The following is a 25850-nucleotide window of genomic DNA, read 5'->3' as shown; positions in this document are numbered from 1 at the left end:
GATGGGCCCTGGAGAAACACACTGTTCTCCAATAAAATTTAAAATAAAATAAACTCATTTCATTATGGAAATTAGTAATCCTACTATTTTCTAACGGGCGAGTGTATTCTTTTCAGATTTCCCTATGTTTCATTGTGACACAGTGAGTGACACATTGCAACACAAGGCCTTGGACTACTCTAGGGAAAGAGATCAGGTGAGGCTCAATAAGTACAGTCTGAGGTCATCAGTTGCGCCCCGGCCCGTTTCACATTCCAGAAGACATCTGAGGAAGCGGGGAAAAAGCACTTTGCGTCCGCTGAGCGTTTTGTGTCGACACGATCAAGCACAGTGAGTAAAAGCACGGACCCTTCCCTGGGACTGAGTTTGAATCCCAGTTCTGCCCTTTACCAGCTGTGTGGGATCTTGGGCAAGTTACTTAACATCTCCATGACTGTTTCATCATCTAAAGAATGAGAAACAGTATTTCCTCAAAGGGCTGTTGTGAGAATTAAATGGGTTAATATTGACAAAAGGCTTAGAACAATGCTTGGCAGAGTAACTACCGTGTTTCCCCGAAAATAAGACCTAGCCGGACCATCAGCTCTAGTGCATCTTTTAGAGCAAAAATTAGTATAAGACCTGGTATTATATTATGTAAGACCCGGTCTTACAGTAAAATGAGACCGGGTCTCTTATTAATTTTTGCTCCAAAAGAAGCATTAGAGCTGATGGTCCGGCTAGGTCTTATTTTCAGGGAAACACGGTAGCACAAAAGCAAGCTACAGGAGCTTTCTCCTAACACAAAGATGGTTTCTGGCTAGATATGTAGGCCCATGCCACAGATCACACCAACCATCCCAAATGGAGATTTTTACTCATAATTCCTTCCTGCTGATTTCATACCCTTCTTTGGCAAACCCATGAGAACACTAAGCTGGGCTTTTTTTCTCTTACAGGTTGGGCAAGTCATGAATTCCTTAGGTCCCTATTCTGAAATGATAGACTACATTCCAATAATCATTTTATTAGTTACAGAAGGATCTTCACTAGTATTTACATAGTGCAAAAAAAGCTGTTATTATTCCTAAAATGTGATATAACAATTATCCTTCATACAGCAAAAGAACAGATGAAAATCCCTTCATGTTATAATGCGTACTATTTTTTCTAGTTTTTTATTAGAGCATTACAATTAAGACATTAAATTATATATTTATGTGATATATTTAGAAATTAAATTACAAAATAACACATACTTTTAAGGTTTGATGTGCCAACAAAGTTTAGATTTTTATGATTAATTAGGATTCAGATTTCCAATCAGGCAAACAGTTTGGATGATTCTGTGATTTGTGTAACGGTTGGATGGGGCAAAGGAGAAGGAAGATGTCTGTAAATAAATTATTTCACAGAAAAATTTTTAAATAAAAAAAAAAGATAAAGTTTTTAAATGGATAAGTTAATGTTCTAACCTGTTGGCACAACATACAGAAAATACTTAAATGACAGGTTTTTTAAAAGCAAACAGCAGCTTTACAAACAGAAATACTTCTTTATACATATATTAAAGTAATGACGTGTGAAGATTCAACAGCTTTAGGTTAAAGAGCTGAAACATGAGTGTAGAATTCACTCCTCATTTGCACATTACAATTACCACCCCCCCCAGCCTCCCCCGGCTTATTAAGAAATCAGACAAGTACATTATTTGGATATTAATTTCTCAGTATTTAAACTATGTGAATTCCTTTTGACTAATTCTTTTCCAAATACTGGAAGATATAAAATACCATCTCCACAAAAATGACCTCCAGTCAAAGCCTTTAAAACTTTCCAATGTATATCAGATTATTTTCCCATGTTTAGTCAAAAGAAATATATTACATCATTTACAAACATATTTAAACCAAAAATTAATATGAACATTTGCCTTTTGAGAAGTAATCTTCATAGCAAACGAACCTACTAAACCAGAAATCTAGTTTTGGGAGTGCAATTCATACACTTATGTATTGAAATAGAAATCTATTATTATTGCCAGTAAAACCTCTACACACTAGAAAAAAATCACTATGGTTTTATTTCTTGTGATGATAAACCCTTACACTCACCATTAGATCTCTCTCTAGGTCTTCCAAGAGCCGCTCACCCTAGATCCAAAAAAAGCCACTTCTCTAATTTTCACACCTTCTCTTGTATATAATTTACACAAATTCCAGAATTTATCCAAAGGAAACAAATTATAAAGACATTATTCACACTTACTTAAGGATACTTTCAACATAGTATCGTTTCCTTTAATAAATTTTGGTGTGTCCTCTAGAGGTCAGTGACCTGTCTCATATAAAAAAGGCTGTGGTCCCTTTCGTTTGCTGGCAGAAGATACTGCACGTGCAAGAGCATTTATCGAACACATAATTGAACACTTCTAAAGTCTATAGCAAAAGGAAAAGTTATTGGTGTTTGCAAGATTTCCTCAACTTCTCTTTTGATACAAATGTCAAAAATCTAAAATGACAATTCTTATTCAGAAGAGATATAAAATATACGAAACCTTTGAAAAGCCATTACCTCAATCAAGATCAAGAGTCGCTGAACCACTGACACCGAGCAAAGAAAATTTACACCATTAAAAAGTATGAAAAGGCTTTAAATTCACTTTTAAGATTGTCAGTAGTTCAAAAACTCCATCATTTCTTTGAATCAACTGACACTTCCAGATGTGTAGACAGTAAGATCTGCCACATATAAATCCATGATTATTATTTCAGAGGCTTCATTCCTTACATGCTGTGTTCCTTGAAGTACTGGATATTTTGTGCCTAAGTCTATACTGAACAGTTTAGACAGGACAGTACAATAATGTCCCCTTTTAGCACACTAAGAAAGTTGAGAGACTGACATTTTCTACACAGCGATGCTCCTAAACTCTCACAATTCACAAATTCTAAACCATCAACCAAAAATCTGATCTCTCCAGTAATTAAATACCAACATTATAAAACATCAAAACTAGCACAGTAGTCCCAATGAGTTCAGTAAAGAATCCGTCCAATTCTTCCCACCTGCCTCAGTGAGGCAAAGCCTGCCCCATAAAACCAGGGCAGGGAAAATACCCCTCCCTCCTCGATTCAGTGCCTGCTTATGGGAGCTTGTAAATGTAAAGCTGGTGTGTGTGTGTGTGTGTGTCTGTGTGTGTGTGTGTGAGCTTGTAAATGTAAAGCTGGTGTGTGTGTGTGTGTGTGTGTGTGTGTGTGTGTGTGTGTGTGTGTGTGTGTGTGGGTTGGAGGGAAGGCAGAATAATAAGTAATTTGTAATTCTCTCATCATTATACAAACTTGTAACGGTCACTCACTACCAGGTGATGTCTGACTAGCAAATAAAACATTTAGCTAGTAAGTTTAATTTCTCCCAAGCAGGTATACACATTCCTAGAGAAGGGTAGAGATAAATAATAGTGATCAAGAATTAATACCTGTGTATATCTGCATACTCTAAATCATCTAATAGTTTCAACACAATTAGAACAATTTTCTCTTTTCTTCAAAAATTCCTCTTCCAGGCCCTGACTAACCAGGATACAAGTTATAAGTTGTGTCAAGTTCCTTTCCCTGACTTCCTATCAGTAACTATGGTTAGTGTTACATGGCAGGTGCTTGAGGCTAGGGGCAAAATATGTAGTTTTAAAAGGTGAAATGGTTGTTCACTTAGGGTAAGTTTGAATTGCCTAACAAATCCATATTTCAAATTCAGAGCGTCCTGAATCAGAAGCATGCAAGAGAACACATCAGTATAAAACTTTGTTTCTCAATAGTTTACATGTAAGTGCTGCAGTCATACAATCAGTTACAGTTATTCAATGTCAAAATTTGCCTACTTTATGTAATTAGGACTATGTACAAAAGCATTCCTGAGGTAAGAAGCAAATAGGAGACAGAACCTGGAAGGTCCTATCATGGGTGACTTTTCACTATTAAAGACAATATTTATCACTTTCTACAAATAAGGCCAGCTCTAACCTATCACGGTGGCTCCTTTGCCAGCCTAAGTATCAGAGGCTCCGTTTTTACCCATCCCAAGTCTGATCGATTACAATGATCAGTGACTTCTGAAACAAGCATTTATGGACCAAATAAAAGTTGAATCAATTTTTAACACAAAACACTTTGTAGACTGTTAACCTCAGCCTTTTTTTTTTTTTAGTTTTTTTTAACTCTACTGCCAGTTCTTTCTTAAAGAAGCCCAAATAACTTGAAAGAAGCGTAGTCTTGAAGCAAACATTGATAACTGCTCCTATCCTTAGAACTTCAGAAAGTTGATCTAAAGATCAACTTTAGAAAGTTGATCTTCAACTTTCAAAATGACTCTAAATAGGTATTTTAAATTTATTGCCTTTAAAACGTGCTCTTGTTCTTCTTTTAATCATTATTTTCCGTAACAAAATAAGCTGAAACAATTCTGTATTTTCCACACAGTTCTTAGAAAGACACTTCTATGCTAATTAAAAGCTAAGCTATAGGTCATAACAAAACAAGTAAAAAGACAGCTACGAAAATGTTGTCAGGAATTAAACATGTATTAAATACTGGACAGTGTAAAATGTTGAGATGAAGCGTAAGAGATAATGGCTGTAACCCTTACACAGCTGGAGACAGAAAGCTTCCATTTCCTGAGTTAAAGATTTGGGGGCGGACGACTGGGATCAGAGTGCTCGATGTTCAGAGAGCTGCACTTGCTGGGCTTCTGCGGCCCCAGACTTGCTGGCTGGTCCGTAGTCCAGGCCTCGCTGTCCATCCCTGGCTCCAGCCCCTCAGGCACCTCTGCTTCCTCTTCGCCGCTTTGCTCTGCATCGTCTTCCTCAGAACCATTCAGGGTTTTCCCAAGCTGAAGAGTTTCCATGGTGCGCTGGGTCTCAGAGACCCAAGACTCAATTCTACTATTGAGCTGTACTTCTACAGATATGGGTTCGTGAGTATAATCTTCCTCTTCCTCCTCATCTTCATCATCTTCTTCTTCAAGCATGCCAGGTACAAGAGTGCTGGTCGTGCTAGTGATGGAGGAATTCAAAAGATCTCGGCAACTGCCATCCAAAGAGCCGGTCTCCGTACTCTGCTGTGAGGCCCACTCCAGGTCGTCTGGCTTCACTTCCTCTTTGTCACTCACTGTGGATTTCCCAGGGTTTGCAGCTGAGGTAGTACTGCCTGCGGCCACTAATGATGGCTGCCTATCAGCAGGGGCGGTGTCAAAAGGAAGTTTACTGGGTTTTTCAGACGTGTTGTGTTTATAGGAAACCTCTCTCTCATTTTCTGATGTTTCCAGGCCATCTGAAGTTTCCACCATGTTTCTCCAATTTGTTTCTGCAAATACCAAACAGATTTTTAAAATCCAGAACACTGTTTCAGAATCATGCAACTCGTAAAAGAGGAAAAAAAAAAACAACAAAAAATTGTTGGCTCACCAACTGACTGGAAAAACTAAAAACTTAGATTATTCCAGTACTAGTTTAAATGTTATAAAGGGAAAACAATTCTCAAACATGTGCATTTAAAATAAAAAACAAGGAGGCAAAAATAAGTCTATTAGTGCTTGACAATGCATAAGACCTTATGCCAATAGGAGTTCACTGACACTCAGATATAAAATCCATATATTCATGAAAATCAACACACCGACTTTTTTTTTTTTTTTTCTTTTTGGTGTACTGGGCTCAAGGATCCACAAGTCACAGATGGCAGAACCAAGATGTCCAGCAGAAACAGTTCTGATTTGACAGGTGTGTAGAACCGTGCTGCCTGAGCCAGTTATCTAAGAACTATCTTTTGGTCTGTTAACAGGACTTGTTTCCATTCATAAGCAAAGAAGCTACCCACGAATTTCTGACATTTGTGAAAATTTGCTTTATAATATATGTGGCTTGCCTTACCAAGTGACTTCGAGAGCCAAAAAAAAGTGTTATTATATATAATACAGTGGTGATAATCTAAATTGTTTTAAATGACAGTAAGTCAGTTAAAACTGGTGTTTAGAGCTCTACTAGGAATCGAGAGATGCAAGACAGCTCTCTGCCTCTGTATTTTCTTTTCCCTCCCATTTTATCATTTTATTTTACGTATTATTACTGATGTATAATTGACATTACATTATATTAGTTTCAGGTGTACAACATGATTTGTATTTATATGGACTGTGAAATGATAACCACAAAGTCTCGTTAACATTATATCCATACAATAAATTTTTTTCTTGTAATGAGGGTTTTAAGATCTACTCAGTAACTTTCAAATATGCCATACAGTACTATTAACTACAGTCACCATGCTATAAATTATATCCCCATGACTTACTTATTTTATAACTGGAAGTTTGTGCCCTTTGACCCCCTTTGCCCAACCCCTAACCCCTGCCTCTGGCAAACACCAATCTGTTCTTTGTATCTGTGAGCTTGGTATTTTGTTTTGTTAAGACTCCACACATAAGTGAGATCACATAGTATTTGTCTTTCTCTGTCTGACTTATTTCACTTAGCAGAATACCCTTAAGGTCCATCTATGTTGTAAATGGTTAAGGCTTCATTCTTTTTTATGGCTGAATAATATTCCACTGTATATGTAAATATACCACATCTTCTTTATCCATTTGTCCACTGAGGTTGTTCCCATATCTTGGCTATTGTAAATAATGCTGCAGTGAACATGGGGGTGCATATATCTTTTTGAGTTAGTGGAATTACCCAGAAGTGGAATTGCTGGATATGATAGTTTTATTTTTAATTTTTTGAGGAACCTCCATACTGTTTTCCACAGTGGCTGCACCAATTTACATTCCCACCAGCAGTGCACAAGGGTTCCCCCCTTTGCTCCACATCCTCGCAACACTTGTTATGTTCTGTCTTTTTTATGACAGCCATTCTAACAGGTGTGAGGTGGTATCTCATTGCGGTTTTGATTTGCATTTCCCTGATGATGAGTGATGTTGAGCATCTTTTCATGTACCTCTTGGACGTTTGTATATCTTTGGAAAAATGTCTATTCAGACCCTCTGCCATTTTTTTATTGGATTGTTTGGTTTTTTGCTACTGAGTTGTATGAGTTCTTGATATTTGTTGGGATATTAATCCCTTATTGGATATAAGATTTGCAAATATTTTCTCCCATTCAGCAGGTTGCTTTTACATTTTGTTGATGGTTTCCTTTGTTGTGCAGAAGCTTTTTAGTTTGATATAGTCCCACTTGTTTATTTTTTTAAATAAAAATACACTTCTCTTCGTATTATAGCTGCTATTACATTTTACAAGTATAATGATCAAGCTGTAGTAATAAAGCAAGCCTATTCATACTAATATATTCCATTTAATTGTCACCTGTCAACCATATATATTGACACAGACCATATTTTGGGTAAAGTCAGAGCACATGGTTTGGAAAAAATCCTTTCTTTCCTGCAGCTATTTCAAAGTATAGAACAGGTCCTTTCCACTCCACTCCTACCTCGTGAAAAAACTCTATTCCTCCTCCTATAGTCATTCTCAGCAACATTACCTTTTTCAGTCTCAAAACAGAAGAAACCTTGCAGTAATCCTTGATCCTATCTTTCTTCCTTGCTATATCCCTTCATTCCACTGAACTCATAGCTGTACTGTGTCACTTCTAACTCAAAAACTACTACATCTGATCACTACTGCCTTAGCTCAGGTCTTCTTTATCTTGCTGTGCCTCTGGAATAGCTTCCTAATTGGTTTTTGTGAATTGACCACAGCACTGTCTGACGGGCTTTCTATTACCCCAGTAATCCAAACTCATTCACTTGCCTTACCTGACTGAGCCCTTCATGACCTGATCCGTCTCGCTCTTGCTGGTCCCATTCATTCCGACCCCCAGCCATGTATTCCATTCTCCGGATCACGGTGAATTCCCATTGCTCCCAGAAGCCACACGCTTTCCGTTTACAGTTCCTTGCTTTACCTAGGTGTCCTTCCTGGGAATGGTGTTTTCCTCCTGTACCTTTCAGACTCCTACTCATCCTTGGTAAGCACCCTTCAATGTCAGTTCCTCTGTGAAGCCCTCATGACTCTCCTGAGACAGGCGCTCACCTGAAATCCCGCGGCCTGTCCTGCATTTACAGTGTAAAGCACTTGTTTTGTGCGCTGTCCCACCCTCTCCTCCCTCCTCAGTCCCACTCCTGCTCATCTGTGTGTTCCTACGGCTGGTGTACAGTAAGTGCTGGGGGGGGAAAGCCCTATTAAATGAACGTTTTTTCACATGTATATATATCACAGAAAAAAAAACCTTTAAAAGGCATAAAAAATTTTTAAACTTCAGATGTACATTTACATTTCTCCCCAACAATTTTTTTCCTCCTTCAAAAATACTACAAAAATTCACGTGGGGACCTGGAAAAAGTCCCACCTCGTCCTCTTGACAATGAGTCAAGGAACAGGAAAAAAGGAAGAAAAGAGGTCAGAGACAGAGCCAGGCGGACCTCTCTCCAGACTTGGTCTTGCGCATTCCTCTACGTGGTAGGTGAGCTGAAAGCCAGATGGATCCTTTAGAAAGGAAAGGGGGATATGTCCTTGGAAGCAGAGACAAGGAACTCTGCAATCAGCCATCAAGAGTCTTGTTACAATGATTAAGAGCTACTGAGGTCACATATCCCCAGGGGAAGGCCCAGGCTCCCACCTGAAAGTAACAGATAAAGCTTGATCAAGAGCAGATGACCATGCAAACATATGAACATGACAGGGAGAAACATAGCAGGTATAAAAGTGCCATCTTTCTCTAGGGGACAGAAGAGATCTGTCGGAAGGTGGGGGTAGAGGGGGTGTGAATGCAGGCAATCTTCAGCCAGAATAGAATATCTAGAAATCCACTTCTGAAAAGGGACTAGAAAGCAAGTTAAAGACAGGATCAAAGATCTCAACAAATGGTACTGATCCAAACCTACCCTGCTTCTGAACTCTTTATTTTAGCAGAACTTATTCAGTCAAGCTCTTCTTTGCTTGTTAACCCCTTCCATGTGTTCCTATTCTGTTTATTGGTTCTTTATGAAATTATCTTTTTAACTTTCAAGTCACTAGTGGGTTTGTCAGAGGATGAGGTGTATTTCTCCGTTTAGTCAGTACACATAATAAAGAAGCTGTCCGTCTTAGAAAGTTGTATATAGTACACAAACAAGCAAATGAGTTCACGAGCCTACAGAGGAAGGCATGGTGGCAGAGAACGAGCAAGAAACTCAGGATGGATGAACTGAGGTTGTCCTCCTCTCATAACTGGTTACTGAATACGTACCAATTATGTGGTCCTACTGAAAATTCATTCAACAGACAGGAAATACACATCACAGTGGCTAACAGTGCAGATTCGAGTCAGACTTACCAGCTTTGACACAGGCAACTTATTTACCTCTCTTCATCTTAGCTTCCTCATCAATATTTCTTATGTCATAGGGTTGCTCAGATGATTAAATGCCTTAATAAATGTGAAGTGCTTAGAAAAGTGCCTAGCACTTAGTGAGAATTCAGTAACTGAGCTATTATTACTATTATTATTATTATTATTATTATTATTATATATCAAGGACCCATTATGTGCCAAGTCCCTAGTCTCAAAAAACTTAGTTTAGTTGGGATTTATGTTCGAAACTATTTGTTTCATGTAAATAAGATAGAATTGAGACTCAGCTCAGGTGGAAGAAAAACAGAAGCAAAGAACACACTTAAAGTGCACACGAAGGACAAGAAGACTGGACTATCACAAAAGCCTTCCTATTTTACCAAGGATTAGCATCCCTCTCCCAGCTTTGTTTTTTATTTAAACTGTGGAAATCAAAAGAAAACATCTCAGAAATCTTGCACGAGGATGGCATGGGAGATGCTGTTTGTAGTCTACCCAACAGTCATTCTCCATTTTCTTCCTGGCTAACAGAACCCCCAAATTTGGGATGGACTTGAACCCAGTCCCAGGGGATGAATTAAAATAGTTCTTAGACCATCGTGGCTATCCTATACCACTTTGCCAAATAATGTCTCTTGCATGCAGCTAAAAGTAGTCATGTGATTAGCTCTGGTCGAATAAAACAAAAGTCTTATGAAAAGTTTTTCCTTCACTGATAAAAGCAGCACATTGTCCAAACCTCCTGTTTCTGACTACTGTTGTGAGGCCCAGAGCCATAGCAGCTACTTTCAAACATGTGCTGATAAGCACAAAAATAAGAAGCCACAGGCTGAGAATGAAAGAACAGAAAGAAGGGAAGAGCTAGGGATGTTAATGACATTGTGAAATAATATCCTAAATTCGTAGGCCACATTAGATTTTATGTTTGTTGCTGAATGCATCTGATAAAAGATAGAATAACTTTATACTTTGTTCTCAATGTTATTTAAGATTTTGTTGGTGTCCTGATAAATCAGCTCATCAGGCCAGAATCTTTAAGGCTCTAAATCCCTCCTTAGGATCCAACCATTAGCTCACAGAACTTTCGTTTTGAATGGAAGCTTAGATAATACCCTCCTCATTTTACTCAAGAGAAATCCGAGGCCCAGAAATTAATCAATTCTGCCTAAATCACCCAGCCGAAGTGTGAAAAAGCCAAACCTTCAATCATTGAACACTTTAAATCTGGTGCTCTGTGAAAACATCTCTTAAACCTCTGAGAGACTCTTTTCATAACTTTTCTTTCTATGTGCCCAAATGAAGATCACTACCATCTGCCCAAATCCACAGCTTTATGAATATACCTTGCAGTTTACATTTCATACCTGGCACGTCACTATAGAGTGATCTCATTTACAAAGTTAGCACCTTACTTCTTTATTTTCAACTAGCATCACTCCACCCAAAAAGACATGCCTGCCTCTAGGCCAGAGCCACCTGTCTCTGACCAGCAGTCTCTTCAAGGCCAACAATAATTGATACATTGTCTCTGGTCCGCAGCTTGTCAAAGGCATTACAAATATTTAATATAATTACAGACAGGAAGACCGGAAAGGGAGTGTGGGAAGAAAGGAAGAAAATGAGGATTCCGTTTTTCACATGTAAAGTTTGAGGTGGCAACAAGGTATTTGGTAAACTCCCACACAGATTAAAAAAGAGAAAAAAAGAAGAAAAAGCAAAGAGCCAAGTTGAAGGAAGTGGCTATACTGTTTTAAAAAACAAAAAGAGTCAGGGGAACTAAGTGGAAACCAGATTAATAAAGTGGAGAACTTAAGAGGTCAAAAGTATTACAGAAACACGGCAAGGAAACTACTAAGACGTGGAGGGCAGTAAATAATATTATGTTAAACATTACACATAAATGCTGCTTTTTTGTCTCTATTTCTTTTTGACTACAATCAGATTTAACTCAAGACAAATGACGTATGTCTCAGTTTTAAAAGCTTAGAATGAATAATATTCAGGTCTTTGTTTATCTTAGTAAAATACAAAATTTTAATAATTGAGTATAAAGTATTAAAATAAACTCCCCAGAATTTACTGATAGGTCACAGTGTAGTACATTTTGCTTTTTAAAAATTAAGATTTTTTTTTTTTAAGATTTTGGAAATTGGACTAAATTCCTGGGTCTCACAGAAAGCCTCAGCCCCAAATATTCTCCTAATTCTTAATGGACATGTTCAATACAATTTTTTTAAACCAAAAATTTCACCAAATTTGAATAATTACTAAGATAAAAACAAAAGGAAATAAGTCATTTAAAATGGTAGGTAACAACTTACCATATTCCTTCTCATTTACTTCAGAGATGGGTTCAGAAATAACACTGCAGAAAGAAATGGCACTTGCTGCAGAGGGATTCCGAGAATGGCCCATGTGGTGTGGCACCTTTTTCACGTTCTTTAAGGCTTCCTCCGCCTGCTCTTGTTCCATTGCAGCGACCATATCTTTATATGCTTTCCTGGCTTCCTCAGTGAGTTCTACTAACTTATTAAACAGGCTCTACAGAGAAATATTTTGATTAGCCCATTTTTTTGTTATACTTTTTATTCCCATCATTAGCAATAAATATCTGTTTCACAATCAGATACACTTTCAATCAGGACAAAATCCAAATGGTAGGCAAACCATGCACAGTACCTTATAAAATACTCTGTAACTTACACATATTGTTTATTTAATTCTCACAAGACTGAGGACATTTCTTGATTCAATCCTAGTCACTAACCATGATATATTAATTCTTGTAGAGTTTATCAATTCAACAACTGCACCCTTCAGCATCTGGCACTACAGTGGGCACAAAGACCAATGGAACACCACCCTGCTCCAGGGAACTTCTACGTGGCTGGACGGAGACAACAGGAGGCAGCTATGATTCAAGGCACAGTATCTTAAGCTCCCTGAGAATTACAAAGTGTTTTGGCCTTTGGAGAAAATATCAAATCTAACTGCTGGGCATCAGTGAAGAATTCATGAAGTAATATGACAGCTGATATAGGCCTTCAAAAATAGGTACAATTTTGAGATGAAGAGAGTGCATTCTTAGCCAACCACGCAAAACCACGAATAAAGATACAGACTTAACAAAGTACGAAGCTCATTTGGGGAGCAGTGAAGAATCTTATTAGGAGTTAGAATATAAGGGAACGAATGTATATAAGGTGATGTCCAAGGACGTTAAAGAAGATGGCAGGTCTCCATAGAAACGAAAAGTTCCCTGTAATGTTTTCTTGTTGGAAAAACTTGAAGAAGACCAAAAAGAAGTCAGTGATGGTATGGCTAGCTGGAGCCTTGAAAATAAGAAAATATGACACATAAGATAGACAAGCCAAAGATATTGAAACAAAGGCAAACTATGAAAACAGAGTAAAGAGCTTGGAATGTGGAGCTAAATAATCAGAAGTTCTTACATCAGGGAAACAAAAATGAACATGAATGGAATTAGTAATTCCAGTGAATTAGGTGATAGAGCATATTCATGTTAATAAAAATGGCAAAATTCACATAGCATTCAAGTTGTACTTCAACAATGATGTTTGATGATGTCCAAAGAAAACTGAAGCTTCCACAGCCCAGAAACACAATCAAATGACTTTTAGTTCTTACATCATAATTCAGCAACACTCTACTCCTGTTTAATGTCCTGATTTAGTATCACAATGCAACATGCCCATACATTAAGTAAAGAATTTCAGATGGTAAACATGACCTGGACATTTGTGAAAATATGTTCAATTTTACATATAAAATTATGTTTTCAGACAATGAGATTGAAAAAATACAGTACACTTTGTTTCCTTTTACCAAGGCACTGCTATTTAAGTGTAAACTCTAATAAGATGAAAGCATGGCAAAAAGTGTCATATTGCCATGAAATAGTGTCTCTGAAAATTAAACTTACAAAGACAAACATAAGTAGCATACTTCACCCAGCTGCAATTTAAACTGTTTAAAGTAGCAGGTACAACAAACACTGTTGCTAATTGTGTTGATTTTTTTAAGAGGGTGGGGTGCTAACTGCTAGTAATATGAGAAATATGTTCAGGATTTATTTATTTTAAAAAAGCAGGGATGATGGATTCTGTTAAAAACAGCCCCTATGCATTACATGTAACAGACTTCATAAATAATTGCTTGCAATGTTTAACAAACCACGCACTGAAGTGAAGCCAACAAAAAGAAAATAGGCATATGGACATGTGATTTTGAGGTTAACATTGTTTTTACAATATAAATAAAACAGAAATTTTAGGGAATAAAAGAATATGAAAGAGAAGAAAATGAAATTGAAGAGAGAAGTTCTCAGGGAATAAAAGCCTTGAATGTCAGTGTAAGGACAGGAAGCTTACTTACTTCAAAGGTTAGTTTTATCAGATAGCAAAATAACAAGGAAACATTACTGTGAATGGATCCACTCGATAATATATCAGTACTTCCTTTCCCTCCATTTTAACAGTGTGTTTTGGTTTAAACAATAACTTACGTACCTAAAAACATTAGAGGGCAAGTAAAACAATCTACACACAAAACTGACAAGCATACAAATAACCTGATACATATAATTCAGTAGGAAGTCAATACAATTAAAAACAAACATGTCTTTTCCTGACCCTGATCTCACTCATGTTCCCTAAACTCTTAACAGTGAACAAAAAAGGAGTACATTTTTATCAGGTGTCTTATATATGACCCCTCTTTCTCACAGAGGTATTTATCACCCAAATTCTCACATGTCGTTTAACACAGCAGGCAGATATACATTTACCACAGAATTTATTAAACAAACATTTATTGCCTACTGATGCTCAAGTAATGTGAAAGGTGCCAGGGAAACAAAGACAAGGGGCCTGCCCTGAAGGAATTCACAGTTAAGGGGGAAGAAATACATCAACTACAGCAAGGCATATGTGTAATTGAGAAAAACATGGGCTACTGTGGGAGCAAAATATTAATTATATACTCATAAAGAGTAGGTGAGTATATGGATAACTTCATGGGTGATGGGGGAGAAACTGAATGGATAGGGGAATGGGGGTATGCAAACACAATGACTAGACAGGAAAGGATATTGTATTAGCTGATTGCAAGAGGAAGACGGAGGTATCATGCGTGCAGAATTATTCTGACAACTGGTTTAGGAATTTTATTTTCTAAAGAAAAAGCCTCTCCAATTAAAGGATTCTTTTCTCTTGACTCTTAGTAGCACAAAATATAACCAACATAGAGACTGAAGAAAATTATTTTACATTATATAACATCAGATAACCTTTACCCAGCAATTAAATAAATTATCAAGTACTACACAGTTGAACCCAGAAGAAAAAAAAACACTGTGACAGAAATGGGAGCTAAAATTTTTTCGAAATGCTGTACAATTAACTTATATAAAGTTAACATAAGTTAACCAACTCATGTAAACCTTAAACACTAAAAAAGGAAACACAATACCCAAGAATTTTCCACTCATTCTTGGAGTCAGCATCTCACTTCTTCAAATGCTTAAACACAACACTGGCATGTGTCAACAGAAAATGTAGTATTTGGGGGTGGGGCGGGGGGAAGTCAGGGAGTATATGTCTTCTAAAGCCTTACCTCAGCACCAGAGTAGTTGAAGATTCCCACTACACTAACAGGAACTAGCTTGTTCACACAGCGTCCTAGAGCTTTTCTTCCAAGGGCAAACACAAATGGAATTTCTTGTTCCCGTGCCATGGCGATAACATTATAGAGAGCCTCATCCAGGCCACCTGAGAAAGTAAATCCACGTAGAGATTTTAATTTAGTTATTTCCAAAATGGAGCTACTTTAGCTAAAGCATAAAACAAGAGCAAAGGATTCTGTGAATGCCACACATTTTCTTAGGCCACATGTTTTCCTATTTGAATTTGTATTACATGTAGATATATGTACATATTTTCTTTTTCCCCAATTAAATTCCAAATTCCTTCAATGCTAGTATTTTTGTCTCTCCATAGAGATTAGCATAACAGGAGAGAAATTTCAAAATAATAAATATCTGTTACAAAGAAATTCATTAAAATTGTTAATAGTGGCTGATTGCTTGATCCAATCTCTCAGCTCAAGTAGCAACCTATCACATGTAGTAAGATTATACATTACTGGTTTTTTTGGTATTTCTCTCCTATGGAGACTATGCCTGCTACTGCTACTTGATGCAACTGTCCACTCCAATCACCTGAAGTGCCTCCTTCATGGAAGGACAAGGAAGTGTGCAAGACACAGTACAAAGTACTTGCGTGCCAGCTCACCCGAGATCCTCTGCTCTTCTCTAAGGGACAAATCTCCACCATAAGCAGGAAAAAGAGACCTTTATTTTTTTCCTAATTCTTTTTAAGAGAAGAGGGCCATCAAAGAAAGGTAATATAAAAATGTAAAAACTGAATATATTTGCAAAGGTAAAGAAAGCACTCATTAGTCCCCACTCTGATTACAACAGAAGGCACACTTGATCAGTCCAACCTAAATCTGTCACTAGTGTTCACAGATGAGGATTTTCTTTACAATCCAATCTCAATTTCATTACTTAATTTGAGGTACTGAAAGATTTCATTTTCTTTCCTCATGCTCTCAATATTGTTTTATACCGATACTCTCAGACTGCCACTTTAAAATTCACTGTACATCCTACAATTATACTAAATAAATATCAAAACACTTCAAAAGTAAAATGTTCATACCTTTTGACTGGATTTTTTCACAATTTGGAGAAATTATCACACACTTGATCTTGTTTAACTTCATATGTTTCGTAACTTCCCTTAGGCCCATAACCAGGCGTCTCCTTGCTTTGGCTCTTACAGGATCCTTTTGGTAGATGCGTTCCTGGAAACTGACAAGCTCTTGAAGAAGAAGAGTCACACATTCATCAATCTCTTTACAAAGAACCTGATTACAATACCTACAAAGGAAACCAAAAATAAGTTAAGTCCATTCTAATTTATTTTTCTAGAATTATAAATTTAGGAAAAAAATAGATCCAGTAAGAGGTTTTCATTTAAAAAAAAAAAAATCAAGACTTTGAATCTCTTATTCCTTCAGTCAATTAGAAAAACAGAAGAGTTTTTCTGAATTACAACAGGCTGGCTTTTATGTAAAGAATAGGTCAGCCTCAGGGAAGTACTATCCAAACTCCCAATTATGAAATGCCTAAGGATATAAATGAAATGTTAACCTGCTATTAGATAAAAAATGCTATTAGAGATAAAGCTTTTGGTAAGGAGATACAGAGTTACTTCATTTCAATTAATATTAAAGATACTTCCAGTAGGAAAGGAATGTAACTTTGCAGATGCTAACTGAATGCCCTAATACCAACAATTCATCATCCTCCATGCTTGGATAAGTCACCATCTCTGGGCATTAGCTTCCTCAGCCATAAAGGTAAGAAGTTAAGTGAGATGGTCTTAATGGTCCCTCTAATTCCAAAAATCTATGTCTATGGAGAACGAATTCAGTAATTAAATTGAAGCCAAAACATATTAGATTGGTACAAAAGTAACTGTGGTTTTTGCAATTATTATTATTATTATTATTATTATTATTATTATTATTTTCAGATTTTATTGGGGAAGGGGAACAGGATTTTTATTAGGGAACAGTGTGTACTTCCAGGACTTTTTTCTTTCCCAAGTCAAGTTGTTGTCCTTTCAATGTTAGTTGTGGAGGGTGCCGTTCAGCTTCAAGTTGTTGTCCTTTCAGTCTTAGGTGTGGAGGGCGCAGCTCAGCTCCAGGTCCAGTTGCCGTTGCTACTTGCAGGGGGTGCAGCCCACCATCCCTTGCAGGAGGGAGTTGAACCAGCAACCTTGTGGTTGAGAGGACGTGTTCCAACCAACTGAGCCATCCGGGAGCTCAGTGGCAGCTCAGCTCAGGGTGCCGTTTTCAATTTTAGTTGCAGGGGGTGCAGCCCACCATCCCTTGCGGGACTCGAGGAATTGAACCAGCAACCTTGTGGTTGAGAGCCCACTGGCCCATGTGGGAATCGAACCGGCAGCCTTTGGAGTTAGGAGGATGGAGCTCTAACTGCCTGAGCCACTGGGCCAGCCCGGCAATTATTTTTAACCTTTTAAACCGTAATTACTTTTGCACCAACCTAATATCAGGCAAAGCAACTGAATGAGGCTCTTTGTGATATGTATGGCTATAATACAAAAACAGAAAGGAAGTAAGTGTAAGGCCACTATAGCTATTTCAGAGATAAGGAAGTCACTCAAGTTTAGGTACTCTTACATACTCTACTTTTCTAGTTCACATTCCTAATCTCTACCATAAACAGCAAGTACTTAACAAGGAGAATTGGTATAGTTTCTAATCTAGGAATAACGAGGCAAGCAAATTTCCACTTCTAAATTACATTATATAGTGGAAAAATCTAGACCTGCTCTTTTTTTTGGTGAAAAAACAAAACAAAAAGTTCTGTTTAGGAATTTTTACGTTGATTTAAAAAAAATGTTTACATAAGTATAAGTATGACACTACTTCAGAACAGAAGATGTAACTGGACAGATTGAGGAAAGAATAACCATCATATTTAAAGTATGTAAAATTAAAGAATGCAATCAGAGAACATCAAAAATGTAATTTTCCAGCGGCCGTATTGCTCAGTTGGTTAGAGCGCGGTGCTCTTAACAACAAGGTTGCTGGTTCGATCCCCACATGGGCCACTGTGAGCTGCGCCCTCCACAACTAGATTCAAACAACTACTTGACTTAGAGCTGATAGGTCCTGGAAAAACACACTTAAATAAATTTAAGAAGTTAAAAAAAAGGTAAATTTCTTCACAGCTTTTCTTTAAACTGTTTATTTCATACATCTGTAACATTTTATTCTCCAAGTGTTTCCTTTGCTCCACATCTGTTATTTGACATTTAATTAACTTCCCAAATCCAGGCACAAATTATTTACTCAAAAGCAATAGCATAAAGAAAAGGAACAGAACAAACCAATGTCGTTTGGATTCACACAGATTTTACTTTCACCCCGGAATTCGTTCATATGTCATTATTCAAGGTAAAATTAATTCATCTACACAAATGTTAAAATCTTAAAATCCTTCACAGCAAAAACTGTTAGTTCAAAGTTATTCACAGACGGGCAATTAAAAACATAGAAATATCTGCTCAAAAAAGAAGAGCTTTATGTAATAACTTCACTTCATGTAACAGGGTCTTAGAAACTTGGTATTAATTGGTTAGAGAAGTTTTTTGAAGGGCCAATAATATAAACAAAAAAGCAAAAGCATTTGGAGAGGGAAAACTTCATAATACAGCATTTTATATACAAGATGTAAGAAGCCAAATTTACAAGTCATGAACAATATCTCATATAAAAAGAATGTATTTACTGTCAAATCACTTTCACATGAACACTGATAGCTGACAGAAAGCAAATACTTTAAATATAATAGAACCAACTGTTAAACAAAACTCAAAGAACAACTGAAAGATCTTCAGTGTTTTTGTCTGCTCAACCCACCAAGTAATAATGACAATACTATATTCAGAACTACAATCAAGGTACTTAAACTAGTCAACCTCAATAATGAGACTAAAACTTACTCTCTAAATCTTTTGCTGTGGATTTTGGTTATTGTTGAAGATGCCATTGGACTGCCTATTCCAGAACTTGCTGGAGAGCCTTGTGACACAGGTGTCATACAGTACGGAGAGTTCTGACTTGCGGGAGAGAGTGAAGTATCACTGGGCATGCTCAGTCCAGTATCTGTGGAGATGCGAGGTGAGGGGAAAAATTTAGAAATTTCAAATGCTGAAAAGCTCTACATTAATCAACACAATTTAGAATGGCAGGAGTCTTTTGTATCACTTTGGAATTCTCCAGAAGCTAACAAGTTGGACATTGTTCATATTACAAACAAACATTTCTCATATACTACAAAATGAAGTCTTCCTATTATCTCTTAAAATATACTCTTAAAAATCAAGCACAGCCTACAAGTCTCCACAGAAGAGATGAGCGAAGGCCAAATTATCTAAAGCATGTATTCCTAGAAGATTTAAATTGAAAAACAAGGGTATTAACTTCTATACCACAAGATTCATATTACCCACTTCCTTCATCTCTATTTTTCCACCTATTTCTTAGAAATCACTTAACTGCCTAAAAATTCCCATTGCTGCTGGCAATAATGAATTCTACCTCACTGCTTCTCTCTACACCACTCCTGACTCTCCAGTCACCACCCATTTCTTTCTCATTTAGTCTTCACTTCTGTGCTCAGGCAGCCACATTAGATCCCATCTCTCAACTGAGTCCTTAAGTTACTGCTTCCCTCTGAAACAGCTAACCTAAGGAAATGAGTTAGTATTTGTATATCCAGTCCATTAATTAGTGAAGTTACACACACAGCTTATCTCACTACAAGATTATAAGCTTTTTATAGCAGGACCAGTCAACTATATATCTTTATTACATTTCCTGACCTCATCCCCACCCGATAAGTGTTCAGTAAACAACTTCTTAATGAATAGATGGATAAATACTCCCAAATACAAAGAGAATGGTATGTAATTGAGAGTAAAGGGGAACCAAGTATGTCCTAGCTGAACAATCCTTAGAAGTAAACTCAGTTTTCTAAACACAATGGAACACTACTACTTAATCTACATATAAATCAGATGGAAATGTTTTAAAGAAAGTTGAGGAACAAATACTCTACAGCAGCAGAAAAAGGGACCTAGCCTGATCTCTCTTAAAATCTTTCTTCCACAGTAGTATTATGTTACAAGGACTCTATAGTTTTGCTGTGGTCACAATTAGAATCTTGATATGATGACTACTGAATGGGACTGAATCTTATTGACCAACTGGACTCTGCACTACAACAAGCTGTATGGTTCTCTACTCATTGTGTCATACGTATTAATTCCATAAAAACAAGAAAGGAAATCAAGAAAAACACTCTTGAAAGAAAATTAGTCCTGCGAAGAGAGACAATAGTGTTCTAGATACAAAAGAAGACAAATGAAAAGAACTACAACAATTAAGAGAATGCATTGGTGAGATCAATTATGAGGGTTTACAACAAATTCAGGATTTAAGTCTCAAAAATGCCATCGACCTACCACATAACATTGCCGCTTCCTTTTAAATATCTCCCTATAGAAGCATCTTCAAAAGAAATAAAAGCAGCACTCTCAAAACTAAACAAATTTAGATCCAATTAGGAGAATAATGAATGATGGCTTCCCTATCAGTTAAAATACTCTAAAGCATTCCATGAGAAGAAAGGGGAAAGAGGTGATCTTACCTTCCTGGGAAACAATCTCCTGTGGCAAATCATCAATAAAATCTAAGTGCATTTCTATTGGTTCCTCAGATCCCAAAAGATTGTGGTCCACAGTTAAACGGCCCTTCTTTTCCTCTCTTTCTTTCAAAATAACCTAAAAGTCATTACCAGTCTTTAATTACTGATCACTCTTTAAGTATGCACTAATGATTAAAATGGTCACTATTACACAGGTACAGTAGTTCATTTAAAAATGGACATGAAGATTTTGGTTGGCTACGTGTTTAGTTGGCTACATAGAACCTGACTGGCAAAAAAGGCAAATATAATTTTAAGTACTGCAGTAGAAGGTAGCATTGTATCCAAAATAAAGGGAGGCAATTATGCTATATACTACAGCTATAAAATCACATCTGCTTCATCCTTTAAATCCTGGCTGACAAACTAGTTTCGCCAAATGGATAAAATAAAGTTTGGAAAGCAGGTCATATAGTTACATTAGATTTACATTTTGCAGTTTTCTACTATTTGGACATGGATTACCTCAATTCTGCTCCTCCTTATAATGACAATACTAGTTAAACAGAGCAGATATTACCCCCAACTGATAGATGAGGAAGATGAGGGTAAGAAAGGTTTGCCTAAAACTACATAAGAGCCGAAGTTAGTAGTCAAATCCAGGGCTTCTGAGTCCAAGGTCTGATATTTTTGGATGCTAAATGTTTAACTTTTTAAAAAAATCTTATAGAAAGAATTCATTCTCCAGGGCCTTGTTCAACACAAAGAAGATCGTCATGATGCTGACGATGTCCCCATCATCTTTATGATGACACCTCTGAACACTTCACAATAATCTGTTGGCTAAAACGCCACAACTACATTTGCAAAACAGATTTAAAGCCTTATTTATCTTGTAAAACAGACATCCCAGATTCTGGTTTACCTTTTTAAGTGCTGTGGGCCGTTTTAATTTTGCAATTTCCTTCTCTTTTCCTTTTTTTGCTTTAGAGGAAGTGATGTCCAAAGAATTAAAGGATGTCAAACAGGGCTGACTTTTGGTTAAAGGTTTTCTGTTAGTAGAGTCTTTAGTGTGAAAAGAAGCTGCAGTGACCACTACAAACAAACAAGAACATTAGTTTTTACTATTACGGCCAACTCCTCATACTTTCAAATTTTCTAATGATAAATCTATGAAAACAAGAACATCCTCTTGTGAAAAAATAGACATCAAATTGTTGGAGCAGTACATAGCCATGCAATACCCGCTCAGACACAGCTTTTACCCATTTTTTTAGCCTCCTAAAAAAAAAGACAAAGCCAATGCAATTAACTAATTTAGCAATCCGAAGTAGGGATATATAAATTAGTACTATTCTACTGCAGCAATTCCTTGGAACTGGTCTCCAATCAGAACCACTCTACCTCTGAAATTTCAAAACTCTGCACCTCTCCTTATTGCTTCTAACTCCTGTCTTATATAATAATCACCCTTATCTGTAGTCTAGTCTATCACTCCTCTCCACATTTCAGTCTGTCAGTAAAGAATGATGATTTCCACCCCCCCTCAGCCACATTCTCAGTACTATTAAAGCAATTCTTTTATGCCTAATCCCCTAATTCTCCAGTGGCTACCCCCCAAATCCTTTAGCAATCCCAAACCGCTCATCTCAGTTTCCCTCTAGGAGAAGAGCTTTTCCTGCTACTTCCCTCAGAAGATGCTAAGAAGATGCTATCCAATATAGATTTACAAGCCACCTGAGAGGGGGCGGCAGGCATCCTTACTCCTGTCCAAGGCTCACCAACCACCTCTGCTCTTAATCCTGTTTCTGGATTAATTCCTTAAGGATCATTCCTTTCATCCCGCATCTTTCAAGTTCCTCCTTAACACCCTCTTTTTCCCCTAACTCCCCAGGAGAAGCTAAAATCTCTTCTATCTAAAAGAAAGACGGGGCCAGCCCGGTGGTCCATGCAGTTGGAGCACCGTGCTCCTAACGCCCATGTCGCAGGTTCTATTCCCATGGTTCTCCCTGGAGTTGGACTGCCATGAGCTGCCGTGAGCTGCCATGGGCTACCATATGCTGCCAGGAGCGGCCAGTGGCCAGAGTGAGTGGCAGGCAGCCAGTGAGAGCTGCCGTGAGCGGCCGACCGATGACTGGGGACCGACTGCTTGGGGTGGGAGAGCTCATGGCTCATAATACCAGCACAAGCCAGGGAGCTGTGTTCTACACAACTAGACTGAGAAACAACGGCTTGAACTGGAGTGGGGGAGAGGGGAGGCCGAAGAAGGGGGAAATAAACAAATGAATGAATGAATGAAAAAACCCAAAAGAGGCAAATCAATAAAACCTTTCCCTTGACTGGCTTCCCCCCAAGCTAAGGTACCATCACTCCCCTTCCCTTCCCTGTTAAAATTCTTAACAATATGTTTTTCATCACCAATTCCCAAATCATTACAATCTGGCCTCTGCCCTACCCACTCTCTTGAAACTGCTACTGTCAAGATCACGTAAAACCTTGCCATTGCCAAATTTAATTCTTGGAGTCTTCATTCTATTCTCGTTCTCGTTTGTTTTTTCCCCAGTATTTGATACCAAAGACCATATTCTCTTCCCCAACACTCTACCCTCGCCTTCTGTGACATTACATTCTCCTATTTTTCTTACTCTTTCTCAAACCTATTTTTCTGCTTTTCTGAATCTGAGCATTCCACAAGGCTTTATCCTTGAACCTCTTTTTCCTAACTTCTCTTTCCCTGACAATCTTACATATTTCTACTGCTACAACAATCCTTTCTATTTGAAACTCACTGACTTCTAACCTAAACTGCATACACGCAACTATAGGTTAAATAGGAGCCACCAGGATCACCCTAACTAGCATTTCACATACAACAGGCCAGAGTCTGTTCTTCCCAGCAAAATTCTCCCATGACCCTCTCATTTTGTTAGGTTTCATCATCGCCCTTACCACCACAATCCTGCAAGCCAGCGAGTTCAGTCATCTTTGGTCTGTTTCCACATTTCATCAGTAAACAAAAAAAACAACCCTATCAATTCCTTACAATCCTTTCACATTTCTATCGTCTCATCCTTGTTGGACTTGCTAAGGAAGTTGCTTTCTTTGTAATCAACATTTTCCAATTTAAACACGGATGATAGGTTACAAGTTAATCTCATTTCTATCAGCCTAGAATCCTACTCCCCCTTCAAAGCCCAGTCCAAATGCTATCATATATGAAGTCATTTGTAATATTTTCCCCATACCTCCCTGTTGACATAAATCACTCTCTCTTCTACAAGTTCATAAAACTTTGCTGGTATCTTTCCTAAGGCACTGCTTTTTATTAGTTATTTGTGTACGACTTTTTCCGTGACTAGAATATAAACTTCTTTCCACAGGTACATCTTAATCATTATCTGTAATTCCACAGTTCCTAACATCATGCTTTGCCTGTAGATATTTATAATTGTATCTATTAACATTTGCTAAATGAATCAAACTTGTAACAATAAGTCATTTGAAGTATCACAGATTAATAATCTCTTCTCCATAATAATTAACATTTATTGCACAATTATAACTCACCGATACTCTTCTAAGCACTTTACATGTATCATCTCATTTATTCAAAAGAATCCTGAAGCAGATACTATCATTACTTCCATTTTAACATGAGGAAATTGAAGCACAGGAAGGTTTAATGACTTGCCAAGGAAACAGATGAAAGAACAGGATTCAAGCTCGAGTCCCTGCTTGTAGCCATTGGGCCATACCACCTCCAGAGCACTGCTCAGACCCATTCCCTGCAGGCCTTTACTTAGTGAGGGCTCTCCCCAGCTCAACAACATGCAACTCGAAAGCTTAGTATGCATTCAGCATTATGTTTACTAATAGTTACTCAAAGCTAAGTTTCAAACTGGATGGATTACTGACCATAGATTTTAAACATTTTGCACATAGTATTAAAGTCATACAGTTATCTTTTCGTCTAAAAATAGACCCTTTACAAAGAAACAGAAAATTCAATTTTGCCTCTCAACATCAGTGTGTTTTGGTTGGTTCCTTTACCTTCCCTTTTATTTTATTCCTCATCGTCTAAAACAAAGACTATCAAAGAAATGAGGGACCACATCAGAGCTGCTGAGCTCTAAATTTGACAAGGTTTGCTAAACTATAATTTAGTGTTTCAGTAGAAAACCAGATCACTCTCCCTCTCTCTTTCCCCTTCCCTCCGTCTCTCTCTCAAACACACACACACACACACACACACACACACACACACACACACACACACACAATTTGATCAAAATTCCCATGTTTCCCATTTGGTTTTAAACTGGGTAATTTAATATAGAGCCAAATTACTTGTGATTCTTATTTCAACCTTTGAAGAAAAAAACTTGATTGGTTCAAAATGTGCATCAACTGACAATGGAACACAGACCTGAGGACCTGAGGAAACAAACTATACTGGTATCTGAGGAAAGAGAGTTCCAGGAAAATGAAATAGCAAGCACAGAGACACAGCTAGGAGCATGCTGGGTGCGTGTGGGGGCAGGGAGGGGGCTAAGATGGCCGAAGAGTGTGTGCCAGGAGAGAATGGTGATGAGGGCAAAAAGGTAACAGGATCAGCTAAGATATGGCCCTAGCAGGACTCTGGCTTTACTCCAAGTGAGACGAAAAGTTACTGCAGAGTTCTGAGCAGTGGAGTGATATAATCCAGCTTATATTTCAAAAGATCACTCCTTGTAAAACAGACTGGGGTTAGGGGGAAAGAAAGGTAGAGAATAGTTAGAAGGCTACTACATACAGTGTAGTACAGTATGGGGCTACTAGGGTAGCAGGAAAGGAGCTGGTGAATACACTCTGGAGTTTTTTACATTTATATAATTTGGACTAACAATATCCAAAATATATTACCAAAGCCAAATAGCAAATTGCTCAGACTAATGATATCACCTGTATATGACAGAGGTCTGGTATTAGTTATTTGCCGCGCTTTCATGGCTTGTTGTTGTTTTTCCAGAGCTGCTAACATGTCCCCCAAATCTAGCTGCACAGGTGTTTTATTCTTTTTTCCAGCTGCCTTTGATAAAGCTTCCTACAAGGTAAATAAGAAAACATTTATTTTTTGTTTTAGTCTGTAAGTGTGGCAATTTAAGATGATTATATTT

The 25850-nt window shown here is 37.5% G+C and overlaps 1 protein-coding gene across 1 annotated transcript in view; it reads right to left on the bottom strand.

The window, feature by feature from the left end:
* Positions 1 to 1034: 1034 nt before the first annotated feature.
* Positions 1035 to 25850, bottom strand: part of SECISBP2L (SECIS binding protein 2 like) — a 50133-nt gene continuing 25317 nt past the window's right edge. Inside the window, 8 exon segments of the mRNA XM_033108079.1 lie at positions 1035 to 5339; positions 11693 to 11912; positions 15006 to 15160; positions 16112 to 16332; positions 18989 to 19151; positions 20698 to 20830; positions 21620 to 21789; positions 25636 to 25777. Of these exon segments, the coding sequence (XP_032963970.1) occupies positions 4657 to 5339; positions 11693 to 11912; positions 15006 to 15160; positions 16112 to 16332; positions 18989 to 19151; positions 20698 to 20830; positions 21620 to 21789; positions 25636 to 25777 (1887 nt within the window). The 3' untranslated portion in view covers positions 1035 to 4656.

This window comes from Rhinolophus ferrumequinum, chromosome 6, assembly GCF_004115265.2.
Source record: "Rhinolophus ferrumequinum isolate MPI-CBG mRhiFer1 chromosome 6, mRhiFer1_v1.p, whole genome shotgun sequence".
Lineage (NCBI taxonomy): Eukaryota > Metazoa > Chordata > Mammalia > Chiroptera > Rhinolophidae > Rhinolophus > Rhinolophus ferrumequinum.
Note: the sequence above shows the minus strand (reverse complement) of the source record. Positions and strands in the feature narration are given on the sequence as shown.